At 37.2% G+C, this 17864-nt stretch overlaps 3 protein-coding genes across 5 annotated transcripts in view; 2 read left to right on the top strand and 1 right to left on the bottom strand.

The window, feature by feature from the left end:
* The window catches only part of LOC110448622, a 45941-nt gene extending 42682 nt beyond the window's left edge, over positions 1 to 3259 (top strand). Inside the window, exons 25-26 of the mRNA XM_021494980.1 lie at positions 154 to 328; positions 1712 to 3259. Of these exons, the coding sequence (XP_021350655.1) occupies positions 154 to 328; positions 1712 to 3123 (1587 nt within the window). The 3' untranslated portion in view covers positions 3124 to 3259. The remainder of the gene's footprint in view (positions 1 to 153; positions 329 to 1711) is intronic.
* Positions 3260 to 5835: 2576 nt separating this feature from the next.
* Positions 5836 to 17218, bottom strand: LOC110448553 (suppressor of fused homolog). The gene is made up of 10 exons (XM_021494844.1): positions 17017 to 17218; positions 15006 to 15140; positions 14537 to 14673; positions 14261 to 14406; positions 13488 to 13573; positions 12166 to 12321; positions 11154 to 11315; positions 10612 to 10753; positions 9760 to 9828; positions 5836 to 9054 (listed from the first exon to the last, which is right to left on the bottom strand). The coding sequence occupies exons 1-10, from the start codon at positions 17193 to 17195 to the stop codon at positions 8962 to 8964; spliced, it is 1305 nt and encodes a 434-aa protein (XP_021350519.1). The 5' UTR covers positions 17196 to 17218; the 3' UTR covers positions 5836 to 8961.
* Positions 17219 to 17419: 201 nt separating this feature from the next.
* Positions 17420 to 17864, top strand: part of LOC110448552 (regulatory-associated protein of mTOR-like) — a 29822-nt gene continuing 29377 nt past the window's right edge. For all 3 annotated transcript variants that reach the window (XM_021494843.1, XM_021494842.1, XM_021494841.1), the window contains exon 1: positions 17420 to 17691. In XM_021494843.1, the coding sequence (XP_021350518.1) occupies positions 17518 to 17691 (174 nt within the window). In that variant the 5' untranslated portion in view covers positions 17420 to 17517. The remainder of the gene's footprint in view (positions 17692 to 17864) is intronic.

Here is a 17864-nt window from a genome sequence, read left to right as displayed (position 1 = left end):
AAATAACAGGAATGATATAAAACTGTGAAAGTTTAGGCCCAATATGAAATGAAAACACAAAATAGATTACCAGATTATGCTTAGTACTTTTTTAGACCTCCATTTTTTTGTCTTTTTTGAAATTGATATTTATAATAAAGTTCCAATTTTCAGATTGTTAAAACAGAAGATTTTTATACATGGATGGAAGACACACTTCTGCCTTTCGTGTTCCCAACTTTATCCTACAGTGGTACTAAGCTCACGCTTAGCGAGAAGAGTAATCTCCGTGACAACCAGAACTACAGAATTGGCCCTCTACGACTCAGACAACTCCGTGTTAATGCTGGTATGTCATCAGGACTCATTCAAACTTATTTGGATCAAAAACACATTTTATTAAATAGAAAAAGAAAATTATTCATTATTTATCATTATAATCTGCCAATATTTAAAACTGTACATTTTAACTCATGACTTGTGGTAAGTAAAACATGCCTTCATTTCACACAAACAAATATTTTCTGTTTGTGGAGATTTTGTCAAAAATTTCATATAAATTGATTGTGCATAAATTTAAAGACATTCTAAACAACAAATTGTTGTTCAGTTAATTCAAATTCTCAAAAATTAGTTAATGTTGTTTTCCCATAACCTTAGCTGTAGTTTCGATGTCCCAATCTTGGGGCACTGTCTTCATATGCCACCTTGCCTCTTGTGTGTCCCTATTAACTGTGGATACAGTATTCATGTAACTAGTTGCCAAGGATACGAACCGTAAACACATCTTACCATTAACAACCAATAATGACCAAATATGGTCTGGAGCATCATTGGCCAAAGGGTTCTCAGTTTTGTATAAACAGAGGGTATGGTCCCCCTGGGGGCAGAGGGGCGGGGCCAAATAGGTAAATCTTGAAAAATCTTCTTCTTCTCAACCAATAGAAGGATTTTGACCCAATTTGTCCGAGAGCATCTTTGGACAAAGGAGACTCAAGTTTGTATAAACGGAGGGTGTGGCCCTTCTGGGGGTGGGGCCAAATAGGGGAAATAGAGGATTTTTTTCTCTCCTACTATTCAAGTGAAGGGATTTAAACCAAATGCAATCTGAAGCATGATTAGGGACAAAAGAATCAATTTTGTTTAAACTGAGGCGTGTGGGCCCCGTTCTTTGGGGCAGATGGGTGGGGCCCATTAGGGGAAATAGAGGAAAACCTCAAATTCGTCTCCTTTTGTACAAATGAAGGGATTTTGACCAAATTTGTTCTAGAGTATCTTTGGACAAAGGAGCCTCAAGTTTGTATAAACGGAGGGGGTGGCCCTTCTGGGGGCGGGGCCAAATAGGGGAAATAGAGGATTTTTTTTCTCCTACTATACAAGTGAAGGGATTTAAACCAAATGCAATCTGAAGCATGATTAGGGAAAAAGAATCAATTTTGTTTAAACTGAGGTGTGTGGGCCCCGTTCTTTGGGGCAGATGGGTGGGGCCCATTAGGGGAAATAGAGGAAAACATCAAAGATCCTTCTCCTTCTGTACCGTTGAAGGGATTTTAACCTAACCAAACTTGTTCTAGAGAATCTTTGGGAAAAGGGAATTGAATATTTATAAATGGAAGATGTGCCCCCCTTGTACTCCTTTGATAAACCTGAATGGTACTCAGCAGGTTTTAAATTGAAAACTAAAATACCAGGTGAGCTATTAAGGCCCCTGGGCCTCTTGTTTAATTTTCAGGTCGCTGTCCTTTCCCGCTGATGGGTTACCAAACGTGTTATAAAGGCTACGAGATTGCAGATGAGGACGACCAGGACTACTGTATTGGATGGACAGACGGACCATGCCCCACTAACGAAATCCTGCGACTTAGCAGCTCAGCTTGGAAGTTCACCTCTGCTACTGACCTGTGGGGTGTTCCCCTGCTGGGTGACTATAGCCTCTATGGTGGAGGGGGCTATGTGGCCGACATGGGTGTCAATTATGATGTTTCATTTCAGACCTTGCAAGAACTGAAAACCAATTTTTGGCTTGATCGCAGGACACGTGGAGTGATGGTGGAATTCACTCTCTATAATAGCAACATCAACCTGTTTGCCTATTTGTCACTCCTAGTCGAGTTCCCAGACACCGGCGGTACCAGCCAGTATAACTTCGTCCAAATCTTCAGGGCTTATCAGCACCACGGCAGTTTGGGAACATTCATCTTCCTGTGCGAGATTCTCTTTGTGATCAGCATAGTCATCTGCTTTGTCAAAATGGTTCGATCTCTCATGAAACAGAAGCTTAAAGTATTTGAAGATCGTTGGCAGATTCTGAATTGGATCTGTCTGGGGTTGACGGTCGTTGCCATTGCAATGTACTGTGCACGATGGATCTTTACAAGTCTGACACTGGATGCTTTCACGAAAAATAAGTACAAGTTTGTAAACTTCAGTCACATTGCTGTGTGGGACGAAATTCTTGCAGCTTTTATATCCGTCATGGTTTTCCTGTGTACAGTTCGTATGATGCAGATCCTGAACTACAGTAACAGGATAACACAACTTGCTGCAGTACTGAATCACTGCTCCAAGGATCTGTTCGCCTGTGCCGTCATGTTCGGAATTGTATTTTTCGCGTATGTATCGGTCGGTTACCTTCTCTTTGGGCGTGTTTTGTCTACGTATAGAAACATCCTTATTTCGATGACAACAATAACTAACGCTTTGATTGGCCGGAATAGCATTACAAATTTGATAGAAGTTACGCCTGTGTTTGCACAGTTTTATTACGTCACTTTCGTGTTTTTTGTCATGTGGGTTCTCATGACGATGATCAACGCCACTCTAAACAAGAGCATATCTATCATACGGCAGCAACAATGCCAGGATGCTGTGCCATTCGGCATACATGATCTGGCCATGGTTATGCTGAAGGAATTCACAGCTGTGATTAAGTCGAACCATTCCACAAAGAACGCTGTTAATGAAAATGAATTGTCTAACGACACCAACCCATCGGCAACAACTGAACAACACGTAAACAGCCCTTTCACTGAGGAGCTTCTGGAGTATGACCTAGATATTGAAAACAAACATGATGAGGACCCAGAACATGGCAATGACTCTATTGTATTTTGTTCAGATTCACCACAAAATACAGCAGTGTGATAACCAGAATAAACAATTTCTGAACTACTTTGGGAGTTTTCAGTTATTGTTTTAAACAACCATATTACATTTATGAATTTCTGTGATGTAATCAGTTTTTTTGAATCTGTACATGCATGTAAAATAAAGCATTTCAAACAGCTTATAAAGTTTTAGGTCACTTGAGACAAAGTTACATGTTTCCTATTCCAATCGCCTTTTGTCTGTCGTTGTCCAATAGCTGTATGGATTACTCATGATCTGCACAAGTTATTTTGATGAAATATTTTCAGGAAGGATCTTTGGCCAAAGGCAAAACAATACCATAAAACATATCGCAGCGTCCGTCGTCCATCGTCAACTTTTCCTTTAAAACCCTACTAGTCCTGAACGGCCAAGTAGATTTTGAATAAATTTGGTCTTTAGCATCCTTAGGCCAAAGGGACTTAATTTTGTATAAACGGTGGGTGTGGCGGGGCGGGGCGGGGCCGAATAGGGGAAATAGAGGGGTTCTGTTTGAAGTTTGTTCTCACTATATCTCAAGTACTGGATGGATCTTTCTGAAATTTCATATGTACTTACAGCACCTACCATGGAGTGCTATATCTTTACTTCTTACCAATTATTTTAAACATATTCAGGTGAGCGATACAGGCCCTCTGGGCCTCTTGTTGAATTGATCATATTTATTTCATCCACCAGGGGCCTAAGGATGGGGTCAAAAGTGATCAAGTTGGTTAAAATCTTGGCAATCTACTTCTTCAGACACAGTTATACTACAATGAAGTACTCCTCATGGGTGGAAAGGTCCTTTGGTGCTTTATCAAATTTGTGAATTTCATCACTCCCTGGATCACCGATCAATTGTATTGGGTAATAACATATTTTGGATAAACTGGTTATTTTAGTTTGAAATCATTTGAACTTGTTTGGAATTATAATCATGTGATGGCAGTTGGAACATTAAGACCCTCGCCCATTCTGTAGCAGGCATTAACTGGCTATACACTGGTGTACACTGGTACATCAAAATTTCAAACAGAAAAGTGATAGTGTTCAATATGACAAGTCTTTCTATGCGACAAATAAATATGAATAAAAATTCAGAAAAATAACATTTATTACTTTCAACATGAATGTTGTACAGCCCCTACACAATCGAAGCATCAGAACCATGAACATTTGTATCAAGTTCTTTCAAACTGGCGTAAGTATAGATCATAACAAAACACTCGCACACAATTCCGTTCAGACATAACACATGCATCATAACTGATCACATTTGTAAACAAAAATACGCAGCTAATCAATAGTGAAATAACAACATTATTTTAACTCTAATTGAGTAAAATTTGTGTTCCTTGAACAGAGTGTCAAACTGTCAACAATAAGTAAGCTAAATTTATAATCTTAATTACCCTTCTTAAATGATATTTCACAGGTCACTTGTTTTGAAACTCTTTTGGGAAATCATTAACACAACATACGTACATGTAGAAGATATACTTAACAAGTCTAATTGAAAGTTTTCATTTGATATATATATATATATGTATATTCTTTATCATTAAAACAGAAAGGTAAACACTGTCAATAAGACTATATGCTATGCAGATAACAATTAACGTTTTGCACAAATAAAATGGTAGAATCCTCAAAAAGTTACCTTGGTATGCATGTTTTACTCAGCTTGGGTCTCATGGACCCTTATCTGCTGATAGGCACATTTTTAATCCCAGCCTCTGGGGGAAAAAGAGGTCAACATGTGTTGGGCCTTTAAATTTAGTTCTAAAATAATAATATGTTGTATGGTTTAATTCTCTCACATTGTTGGTAAAATAATTTGTCTACATGTAAATGTTTTCTTTTCTCCATTGGATTTGTTTGTTAGTTTGTTTGAAATCCATTATTTAACGTCACATTCAAATTAAATATACACATAAATCTCCAAACTTGATATATATTCTACACAATAAATGCAATAATTAACTGTTAATGAAAAAAAGTAAAAAGAAATTCTCTTTTTTTTTTGGTTATTATTTAATGCTAGATTATAAACATTCTTTATTGTTTGACTTAAAAGATTAAAAAAAACAAATATATTTATCTAGAACAATGGTGAGAAAAATGCATTGTTGAAAATTTAAAGTATGTGTGAGATTATTTGACTGTTCAAAATGACAAAACTGATATAATCTACCCCTCACAAATAAGAAGAAAAAAATAGTCATAATACAGTAGATTTCGCTTAATTAATATCACTTCCCATTTGTCAGAGAAAAACATGATATTAGAGAAACATGACATAAACACAATACATATTTTCTGACGTTTTTCAGCCCTCAAACATTTCATATAGTTAGGAGCAAAATGTTAACCAGGATATTTACACATTTAGTATAATGACACGAAAATGACACCTATAAAACAGGTAATTAGCTAAAGAAAGAAATGCATAATTTTTGGTTTAACATATAAAAGCAAATTCTTATGAAAAGCATCATGAGTTAGCCACATTATATAAACGTAATATAACAAAAGCAGTACTGTGTTTGGTTGAACGCGTCAACAATCTTTTAACAAACAATAAACTAAAACAAAATAACATAATAGTATGATAATTCCGTCTTTGCGTATTGCAGAGTTATCTTCTCTTGTGAGCATGTATTGATTGTTACGTCATTGGTTTGTGTGAGAAAATTACGTCGTTTTCTCAAAAATTGATGACGTTACTCTCAAAAACAAATGACGTAACAATCAATACCTGCTCTCAAGAGCAGATAACTCTGCAATACGCTAAGACGGAATACTCAAATGAACAATCCATGAACACTTAATATAAGTCAACATTTCAACAACGGTTCTGTCAACACTGGCTCAAACACTGCTATCAATCTGATATTTATGATACAGTTCAAACGTTTTGTTTGAAAATAAAGTACATCATTAACCCATTCACCCCTGAAATTTCATAATGGACTATTCCAACCTTTGAATTGGTAGAGTTCAAATGTGTCTCCAGGGGTGAATGAGTTAAGTATGTTTTTTATCCAAATTATTTGTCAGGGATCCTGAAATCGTGTTTTGTTTTGTAACATTATTTTTACAAATGACTGATGTATTTGCTGTAAATTAGCACCCCTCCTCCTTTTTCGAGAGACATTGAATTATGTAAACCCCCTTCTTATCCAAGACCAATCATTTACAGTACCTTGTACAACGCTTGAAAGAAGCGATTTACGTCATGTCATGGTGATAATTAAGCTAATTACAGGGAATATGGTACACAGGGGTTTGGGCTATCTGAAAAATTGTTAGAAAAGATTACGGGATATGAATATTAAGTTTGCGGTAACTGAACAAATAAACATCAATGTTTCACTGTAAACTACAATAGCACCAACATGGACTCGATCGCAACTTAGTTTCAATACGAAAAACCAATAACAGGAAATGAGGAGACAGATTATTGCAAGTAACTACATAAAATCAAAGCATGTAAGCCCTCCATTTTGTTATACATGTTTTTCAGATAAGTATCGAGGTCGTATCTGGAAAATAAGCCGCCTTATATTTATTGGAAACATTGTAATCAGCGTAAGTACTGTCTTAAACTGTAGAAGTATTTGGGGCCTCTTCTTCATTTGTCATGAGGTTAGTCTAATAATAGGTGTCTTGGATAAATTGTTACCGAGCTATTGGATTACAATATTGTGTGATGATGGACTTGTCAAGGAGGGGTGTATTTTACGGATAATTTTGATTTCTAATGAAAATGATCAGCTGTTAAGGTGATCACCATGGTCTAGCTTATTTGTAGAAGATCATGAACTCCTTTCATAAAACCACTCTCCCTACAACTGGATTGGATTCATGACTTTACAATTCATTTGCATAATATTGGGATTATGATGGACCAAATGCCACAAGATACGTCACAAAAATTCAATTTCACGAAATGATTCCAAAATTTTTGAAGACACCAGAGTTTTGAAATTGATTAGATTAATAAACAAAGGTTAGTAATATTTCTACAAATTGACTTTGTATTTGATGGAGAAAGAAATTTAAAGAATCTGTTGCTACATTGAAGTAATTAAAAGAAAAGAAAAACAGCGAAAAACATAGCCAGGGACAGAACACAGGATATATATTGCTACAAATGTTTAGACTAAAACTACATAACATAACAGTCTCAATGTAACAACTTCAGTACACAGACTTGTAACACTAGGGTATGCAATGGAATTCCACAAAACTGGAATGAATATTGGGTAAAAATCAAGTATGAGCCAAACAAACAAGGCCGCACGGTCACAGGAATAACAAGGTTGGGTTGTAGCCTCGGAACAGCTAATGCTGAGCCGAAAACAAAGCCCGGGTCATAAACACATTATAACTGATTTGGATAACAAGGTAGAGTCAAAAACCAGGGTCAGTACATGGAAATATCAAAGTTTGCTCAAACAGAAAGGTATGGCCGTACAAAACGTATGGTTGTGTCATAGAAACAAAGTTTGTGTCTGAAATGCAACAATGTAGGGAACAGGGTTGTATGTACCTACCACAGGGTTGGGCCGTACAATTAACAGGGTTGGGCTGTACAATTAACAGGGTTGGGCCGTACAATTAACAGGGTTGGGCCGTACAATTAACAGGGTTGGCCATACAATTAACAGGGTAGGGTCATTCAATTAACAGGGTTGGGCCATACAATTAACAGGGTTGGGCCATACAATTAACAGGGAAGGGCCATACAATTAACAGGGTTGGGCCATACAATTAACAGGGTAGGGTCATACAATTAACAGGGTTGGGCCATACAATTAACAGGGTTGGGCCATACAATTAACAGGGTTGGGTCATACAATTAACAGGTTAGGGTTATACAATTAACAGGGTTGGGTCGTACAAACATGGAAGTCGGTTCATTTAAACGAGTAAGTGGCTAACAGGTGTGCATAACATATAACAAATGTTGAACAGTATGAAGTAGGTACCAAACATTGTAGGTGTGTTCCAGTATGAGTTAAGTGATGAATATGGTCTAGTCAAACAACTAATCAGATTCGGTGTAACATTGTGAAGATCACAATACACTTGTCAATAAGACAACATTTTGTATTGGCCACTTTAATCAACAAATACAACAAATAGCCACTAATTCCACAGATCACTTAATAGTTACTTCATGTCACAACAAATCTGTTCCGTTGTTACAGTAATCGGGTAATACATAAATAAATCTAAGATTCAGATTCCACCTCCTTTTATGTAGCTTTTTAACAATACAATGTACTGGCCCTTATTTCAGACTTAGGTTTTCTTAAAATCATCTTTTCTCATTTTCCTCAATTTTCATTAATATTACTTTATTTTTATTTTTTACATAATCTGTAAATATCTTCTGTACACCTTAATTTTTTTTTAAATCTGCATATAAAGTACATAAATCAAGAAACTGAAAATTTTAAGTTTGTACTCTGAATTTGATTCTAATTAAACTTTTATTTTATAAAGGTGACAAAAATTGTAAATGTCTTCTGTACACCTTAGAAAATATTCAAATCTGCATATAAAGTACATAAATCAAGAAACTGAAAATTTTAAGTTTGTACTCTGAATATAATTCCAATTAAACATTTATTTTATAAAGGTGACAAAAATTTCTTAAAAAGCTGAAGTCAATGATACTTAAACATTTCTAAAGAAAAAAAAAAGTTTTATAAAGCTCAAGTCAGAACTTAATATTTGGCTCGGCTTTTTTCCCTCTCTCACGATCAAGAGAGAAATTAGGGTTAGATAACATTATTGCCATAACCCAGTTCCTACCAGCTTAAGGTATACAACATGTTTTCATTATAGGTCACAACAGAGCTGTCCTCGTGGTGATACTGTTATCACAATTGTAGGGTCGGAAAACCGGAACTCAATGGGATATTCTTGGTTCTCCTGAAATTGAACATAATTTCATAATCAAAATCAAATTTTAAGAAATTGAAGTTGTAATGGGCACACATCATTGAACACAAAGTCACCAGTTTTGATGTAAAACCTACTAGTAGAATTGATCTGACAATCAAAATGTATGATTACTTATGACGGATCATTGGTCTGATGAAGATGACAATGAAAATGGTACAGTCGACAAAATGTGTAATTATCTATACAAATTTTTAACTCATTCACCCCTGAAGTTTCATAATAAACTATTCAAACCGTTGAAGTGGAAGGGTTCAAATGTGACTTCAGGGGTAAATGAGTTAAAGACATTTTAATTTTGAAAAATGATGGATCTTGGTACGGTTTAAGAAATTTGATCGGTTTGTTTTACATCCTATTAGCAGCTATGGTCATTTAAGGACGAGCCAGGTTTTGGTTTTGGAAGAAAACTAGAGTACCGCTGACATGTGGCCAGTACCCGACAACTACCCCATGTAGGCTTTAAACCATTGTAGACAGTTAGATGCCTTAACCACTAACAGTCACTGTGGCCCCCTTACAAAGTTGAACCTAGACATACAGAAAAGCCCATAATGATCCCCGCTGCATTCTTCACAAGAGCATATAGCTATTTTTAGGGAGGAAAACTGTCAACAAAACTGTCAACAAAACAGAAACAAATAGTTGGCAGTGCAGCATACCTCAGTCACTTACCTCAGAATTATCCTGTAACATTTCAAACTCCTGTGACATTTTGTCTATGAGGGCCTCGGAACAATAGATCTGTAACAAAATACAACCAGAAAACGGGAGACAATGTAAATGCAGGCTCGTGTACTTTTCATAAACTGATTGATAAAGTTCAATTAATAACCACTTATATTTATTTTTTATAAAAAAAAAGATTTCTTCCTGTGGTCAGTGGAACTCTTTTGCAAAAGAGGTGCAAATAACAGTATAACATGCATCCATTCAAAAATTTAACATTGGTTACAATAAATAAAAAAATAAAAAATACAACATTTGATATAGCGCCCTATCTAGCTAACATAAGCCACTCTAAAGCGCTTTACAGTACATAGATATATAATTTTATACAGTCAATACAATTAGCATATATATTAATCAATACAATATTGAGGAATTCTCAGGAGCTGCCTTATCAGGCGCTAACTACTAGTCCTATGCCACCTGGCTAATAGCTCCCTATGTGTTTGCCTGTGTGTGTGCTGGAGATGTATGTGTGTATACAAGTATTTTAATACTTCTGTTCCAATTGGCAGTGTTAACTTATGTTGTGACTGTTTATTTCACACTTGATTGGATCTGTGTTGACATTTTGTTCTGATTGGCTGTGTGTTTGCTTCCATTCTGATTGACTATGTTTTCAGCCATTCTATTTTCTGATTGGCTGTGTTAACATCTGTTCTTTATTTTGCTGTGTTCGTTTCTGTTTTGCTTGGGTGTCTTTCTTTCCGTTCTGTGTTTATTTCTGTTCTTATTGGCTATGGGTAGGTTTACCAGAGCGGCACTTCTCTATAGTGGGCTGTCAGTTCACAGACATACCTGTAGGAATGTACCCTGTGCTTTGAGAGGCTCTCCTTGGCTAACAAACTGGTTCTCCTCCTGGCAAGATGGCGGTATCAGATGTATTGCATAGTTTTCTGCATTGTGAAACACAAAGAATCGGCCCTTTTGTAATCTGGCTCTGAAGTGATATAATATAATATGAAATAGTATAATATAACATAATAATATATATATATATCGGTAATATATAATAATGATATAAAATCACCCGCAGGACTTGACAAATGAAAGCATAATGTACTGGAATCATTTCCTTGCGATCAATCTGGCCAGATGTTCGTACATTAGCATATATGGATGAGGGAGACATCTTAGTTTTTCATTCTGTCAAGAGTTTGTCAAAGACTTGTAAATATTGGTTTATTAACCTGAACAACTGTAACTCTTGAAAAAAATATACACACTGTATTAACACTTCTCAAAACTAAATGAAAGATTCGACTGTCCTTGATTCAAGCTGAACTTTCATTAATCGGATTCACTTGAACTCTTGTGAGATAAAAAATATATACACTTACTTGACAATTAATGGCAAGAGTTCTGCTGCCTCAGCATCAAATTTGAGATGTACAGCCTCAAGAGTCTCAGGCGGGCAGAGCGTGACGGTGTCGTCGCCGGTGTCCATTCCGTCTACTGACGGTGTCTGTGTCACCATGTCTGTCCCCCTCTCAAACACTGTCCTGATAAAAAACAAAAAGCTGGTGTGTACTGATGATACCAATAAAGCCAAGTAGGAATCTTCTGGCTGTTGCAAGATTTAATAGTGATATACAAGAAAATTCCTCCATAATTCTTCTGTGTAAAAACAGCTTTTTCAGCAGATCAGATTTTGTTTTTAGAAAAATCAGAAGCAGGTTTCCAGATTGTGCATGAAATTCCTTTTCACTTAATTATTTCCGTCTCTGCCATGGGGCAATGTAAGAATAGCAGCAACTGTATATCAAACCTCCAGGGGAATTGTGTCTTCATATTGAATGCAGCTAAACTAGAGTACCGCGGGGCAGAACAATATACGCCCGTCGAATGCCATATAGTGTTACATACTTTCTTACATTGAAATAAGATCTGCATCATTCTAAGAGTGGTTAGCTGACATGCTATAAAAAATGTAGAAGAAAATCTCCGGACAAAAAATCAAAAACTGAAATGAACAAAGGGCAACAACTTTTGCAAAAATCGTCGAATCAAAATTCTTTTAAGGGAGACACAACTTCATATCATGATTATAATGTATACCAAGTTTCAAAGAGATCCGTTGAAAAATGAATCATACTAAGTTTCAAAGAAATCCGTCAAAAAATGTAGGAGGAGATTGCCGGACAAACAAAAGTTTACGCTGGACAGACAACCCCATACCATAATACTTCCTTCAAATTTGACGGGCGTATTAAAAGATTATGTAAGAAGATAACCACTTTTATATTAGCCATTTCTTATTTACTCCATCTTCTTACCTAAAACATTTCCTTTAAAAGTTCCTGTATACGGTAAGTGATTGTCAGAGTGATATTATACAGTGCCACCACTTACCCTGCTGAAATTTCCGACCAGGAACACACTGCTGTCACATGACCCAGATTTGATCCGTCCTGTTCTATACCCGCGGTTACTCGGTGTAGCAGGTTAGAGTCCATCTCAAAGATTGACCGTGTTCTAGACATGTCCGTGATGAAATGAGGACCAATCCTGCCATAAAGTTAAAATTAAAAGTGTCATGTAAAGGAAAAGAAAGAGAGTCACTAAACAGTTTAGAAAAGTAACAGGAACTTATAAGAACCTAGAAATTCATGTTTGAAATGCCAATCATTTATTTAATTACAGTGCATGATGAAGGGAGTGCAATTATGATCTTTGAACCATAATGGACTCATCCAGATCAATGAATGGTAGAGTTGACTAAAGTTACGTAGGGGTGAAAGGGTTAAGAGCTTGGGCTTAATATATGATTAAACAAAGTTATATTTCATTTATAGAGTTACCTGAAGTAACCTCAAATCCTCTTAACTCAGACATTTAAGCCAAGATGACACCTCAATGAAAATATATAGAGAACCTGTAGTCAAAACTGTGACATTATATTTAAACTCATATTACAACATAATGCCTGATCTGTAGAATGATCTTATCATTGCAACCGAATTCAATTTAACTGAAATAGGGAAATTGTATGACGTCATTACAGGTCTAAACAGGGGAGATAATCTTCAGCTGCAGACATTGTACTAGGCAAGGTTGTTTGCTAAGAGGTGTGGGGAGTTTAGTGCTTGTTCTTGTTTAAGTGTGAAAAAATGCACAACCAGACCAGGTTTGAAACCCAGGGCTCTCCGAACACTTGACAGACGCCCTACCTATTGAGCTACCTGGTCGCCAACGATTGACCCAGTCAAGTTCAACTACATTCCTCCCTCCTTTTTACAACACTATTTACAACCCAGGTTCGGGTATCGTCAAGCATTCTCCCAGTACTTGAAACAATGGTTGGTCATGGCACCAAATGTAACAGGAACAGAAAAATACATAGCCAGACCATGGTTCGAACCCTCCAAGCTGTAGACGGATGCTCTACCAATTGAGATATCTGGTTGCAGTCTAGTTCTGCTACATTGCGAGGAAAACAATTTGGAATGATGTAGAAATAAAACCATTCTTCTATAGACCTTCTCTAAATACATGTATGAAGAAAAATAAATAATGCTGGGTTGTAAATTCCCACAATTAAACAAACAACATAGAACTCATTCAAGGACACTACTCAAATTTAAGGCGTACAGATTTTTGAAACTGGAAAAAATTAAGCCAAAGTTTTGTCCACAATTTCAAAATGAAGGAAATTAGCTTTGACTGGTACGTACTCTTTGACAGTACACATGAGTTCCAGTACACCTGCACCTTTCCACTTCTGAGCTGCTTTCAGCTCATCGTCCTTCACACCAACAATCTACAAAACAGTTTCTCTCCAGTAGTTAAGTTATTCATTTTTGGTATGATGTAATATTTTTACATATTACAGTATAATAAATCAAATTCCCATGGCAACATGCATGGGGCAAGAAATGTATATAATTAAATAGAATGAATAAGACAGTCCAGTGTCCTAATTAGAAGAGATCAAATAAATAGAAGCCCTATCATAAACTTACAACTTAATAAATAACTGAAATTCGGCATGACATTCAGCAAAATTAATATATTGTTTTTGTGGAGGAAATGTAAACTAATAGACAAATTTGTGAAACTAACTTATAGATGCTTTTTACCAACAAAAACTCCTGAAATGCTTCCTTTATGTAAATGCAGGTAAATGCTTTTGATAGAAAATAATCATTCATGAGGCCATAATGTACACTCATTAAAAAAACATTAAATAGATATGCTTATTTTTCCTCATTGAATAAGGTCACCATTTTATTTCAAGCCAGCTGGTCAATGAACATTTCTGTCTGTCTATCGATCACAATTCCAAATTTCATAGACCCATTATATATGATTTTAAAACGATGAAGTTCAAGACTGGTTCTAGACAGTGTGATGGAGTCCGGTAAAAGACTCGCAACTACTATCATTAAGGAAAAGTTATTTACAAACGGAGACAATTATTTATTCATCGATACAGAGCCCTTCTCACCTGCCGGAATTGAAGGAACCCGTAGGGAGTGTCCAGGTCAGGGATTTGTGGGTCAGATGTAATTAGCATATGCTGTATTAGGGAGTTGCTACCGCCATCTAATGGACAGTGCCAGGGAATGTGGTCACCCACCTGTAAAACATTTCCTGCAGAAAGAAACACTGAAGGTCAAATTTCGAGAAATAAATGACATTTTGCTTTTAGTATTTCTGAAAATTTTAACATGTTTTCTTTTTAAATACTTTCACTGGTAGAAATCTTGACCTTATTACATACCTGTCTGAAAAACATAAGTAGCTAGTTTGTTCATCAGGTTTGAAGGCCACATTGGGGGAACACTTTGATCGTCTTCCTTCTTCAGTCGAAACGTCAGTTCAAAACCAAATCCACTTGGTTGACCCGGTCCAGAGATTCTGTAAACAAAATATTTAAACAATTCTCAAATCACACGTACATTAACTCTGCTTTTCTTTGTGTTTTGTAATTTTATGTCCATGTTAATAACATGCATGTTTGTGTATTATGAACTATAATTTCATTAAATGGTGACTTCCTTGCTATTGTAGTATTTGGCGTTTAAAAAAATGAAAAACAAAGATTCATTGGAGATGGTAAACCTTTTGAATAAATATCCTATAAAAAAAATCAAAAAAATCTTAAATGCCTTTAGTTTAAAACTAGTTATAAAATTATGAGAATTGATTCAGCGTTAATTATAAATAAAAGATGAAAAGACAGAACATACGGATGGACCCGGCTGTCTCCATGGAGATCGCTGAAGCCGTAGCTAACGTAGTGCCAGTGAGGGAGAATGGCGCGGTCAGGGTCACCTGGGTTAGAGTACATTGATATGTAGTCAAGGGGGTCCGGGCCTCCCAACCTACAATATAACAGACACACAGAATGACATGCTGTCAAAAGGGTCCAGGCCTCTCTACCTACAATATAACAGACACAGAGGATGACATACTGTCAAAGAGGGTCCAGGCCTCTCTACCTACAATATAACAGACACAGGATGACACACTGTCAAAAGGGTCCGGGCCTCTCTACCTACAATATAACAGACACAGGATGACATACTGTCAAAAGGGTCCGGCCTCTCTACCTACAATATAACAGACACAGGATGGCATACTGTCAAAAGGGTCCGGGCCTCTTTACCTACAATATAACAGACACAGGATGACATACTGTCAAAAGGGTCTGGGCCGCTCTCCCTACAATAAAACAGATACAGAATGAAATACTGTCAAAAGGGTCCGGCCTCTTTACCTACAATATAACAGACACAGGATGGCATACTGCCAAAAGGGTCCGGGCCTCTTTACCTACAATATAACAGACACAGGATGACCCACTGTCAAAAGGGTCCGGGCCTCTCTACCTACAGTATAACAGACACAGGATGACACACTGTCAAAAGGGCCCGGGCCTCTCTACCTACAATATAACAGACACAGCATGGCATACTGTCAAAAGGGTCCGGGCCTCTTTACCTACAATATAGCAGACACAGGATGACATACTGTCAAAAGGGTCCGGCCTCTCTACCTACAATATAACAGACACAGGATGGCATACTGCCAAAAGGGTCCGGGCCTCTTTACCTACAATATAGCAGACACAGGATGACATACTGTCAAAAGGGTCCAGGCCTCTCTACCTACAATATAACAGACACAGGATGAAATACTGTCAAAAGGGTCTGGGCCGCTCTACCTACAATATAACAGACACAGGATGGCATACTGTCAAAAGGATCCGGGCCTCTCTACCTACAATATAACAGGCATAGGATGATATACTGTCAAAAGGGTCTGGGCCTCTCTACCTACAATATAACAGACACAGAATGACATGCTGTCAAAAGGGTCTGGGCCGCTCTCCCTACAATATAACAGATACAGAATGAATACTGTCAAAAGGGTCCGGCCTCTCTACCTACAATATAACAGACACAGGATGATATACTGTCAAAAGGGTCTGGGCCTCTCTACCTACAATATAACAGACACAGGATGGCATACTGTCAATAGGGTCCGGGCCTCTTTACCTACAATATAGCAGACACAGGATGACATACTGTCAAAAGGGCCCGGGCCTCTCTACCTACAATATAACAGACATAGGATGATATACTGTCAAAAGGGTCAGGGCCTCTCTACCTACAATATAACAGACATAGGAGGACATACTGTCAAAAGGGTCCGGGCCTCTCTACCTACAGTATAACAGACACAGGATGACAAACTTTCAAAAGGGTTCGGGCCTCTCTACCTACAATATAACAGACACAGAGGATGACATACTGTCAAAAGGGTCTGGGCCTCTCTACGTACAATATAACAGACACAGGATGACACACTGTCAAAAGGGCCCGGGCCTCTCTACCTACAATATAACAGACATAGGATGATATGCTGTCAAAAGGGTCTGGGCCTCTCTACCTACAATATAACAGACACAGGATGACACACTGTCAAAAGGGTCCGGGCCTCTCTACCTACAATATAATTGGTTCAAATCCCAATCTGAGTGTTGTTAGCCTACTCAGGTGTTTTTTTCAATCATTCACCTGCATAATTCAGTATTTAGCGTTTAGTGTCAACGGAATCGGTCATTTACAAAGAAAACTCTGTTAATCATAAAGAAAGAGCGAATGACAAGTACCGTAACCTGATCATAAAGGTGACAAATAATTGGATAAGTTACGTTGTGGGGCAGGTGTGAAAAGTGACAGGTTGACATTTTACCATAGTTTGACAACTGCTGTAGCTTGAAGAGGATTAGGTTGGTCAGGATATATCTCAAGACAAGCCCTGTCAATGGATTCGAGTCCTACGTATTCCAGTTCGTCTGCTTGACTCCGACCCCCCGGAATAAACACATCCGCCTGATCTCCATCGTCTCCAGCCGCCGCCACTGCAGCCATGCTGGCTAATGTTGTGGTTCACCTGCCCGATAGATGTCACTGCCATACTCTCTAAATAATAAATACACCAAATTACACTTATAAATGAATTATTTATGTTAAGGATATGCGTATTCGATAATTCAAAATATTTCTTTTAATAAACATGCCAATATTAATTGACTTATATAATTATAGTTGATAAATGAATTTTGGTTTCGAGAGTAATTGTCCAAAAAGGAAAATAAACATGGCTGCTTCCGTGCCATGCCTCCGTCCGCTATGGAAAATGTTCGCTTTTCAGTGCATGACACCGATAGCGCCTGATAGTTGACAAATCGCGATGTTGAATCTCACACAGTCGGTGACGTCGGAAGGGGATGTCATCGCAGAGTTGTGTGACGAGGAGGATGAGCTGTATGACTGGCACTTGCCAGTGGCGTTCAATGAACTTCGCAATCGAGAGAAAATAGAGGGTTCTACCAAAGTTACTCAGACATGGCGAATGAAAGAACGAGTATGTTTTAACATTTTACTGTTTAACAGACTGGTATACAATTTATGTTTTTAAGACTTTGTCAATTGCTTACGAAATATATAAAGTACTCGTCGAATTCACTTGAATAACCTGAAATGGTTTCATTTGTGTCGCGGCAGTGTGTACTTCCAAATTCTAAAACCAACAAACAT

Source organism: Mizuhopecten yessoensis, unplaced genomic scaffold, assembly GCF_002113885.1.
Source record: "Mizuhopecten yessoensis strain PY_sf001 unplaced genomic scaffold, ASM211388v2 scaffold4121, whole genome shotgun sequence".
NCBI lineage: Eukaryota > Metazoa > Mollusca > Bivalvia > Pectinida > Pectinidae > Mizuhopecten > Mizuhopecten yessoensis.
The sequence above is the reverse complement of the archived record's forward strand: the minus strand, read 5'-3'. Positions and strand labels throughout refer to the sequence as shown.

Excerpts from the sequence above, each read along its gene's own strand:
- LOC110448553 (XM_021494844.1), bottom strand. The coding sequence starts at position 17,195 with ATGGCTGCAGTGGCGGCGGCTGGAGACGATGGAGATCAGGCGGATGTG. Across the intron at positions 13,574-14,260 it reads GGTTCCTTCAATTCCGGCAG|ATTGTTGGTGTGAAGGACGA; the intron begins GTGAGAAGGGCT and ends ACTGTTTTGTAG. Across the intron at positions 10,754-11,153 it reads CTCTTGCCATTAATTGTCAA|AGCCAGATTACAAAAGGGCC; the intron begins GTAAGTGTATAT and ends ATATCACTTCAG.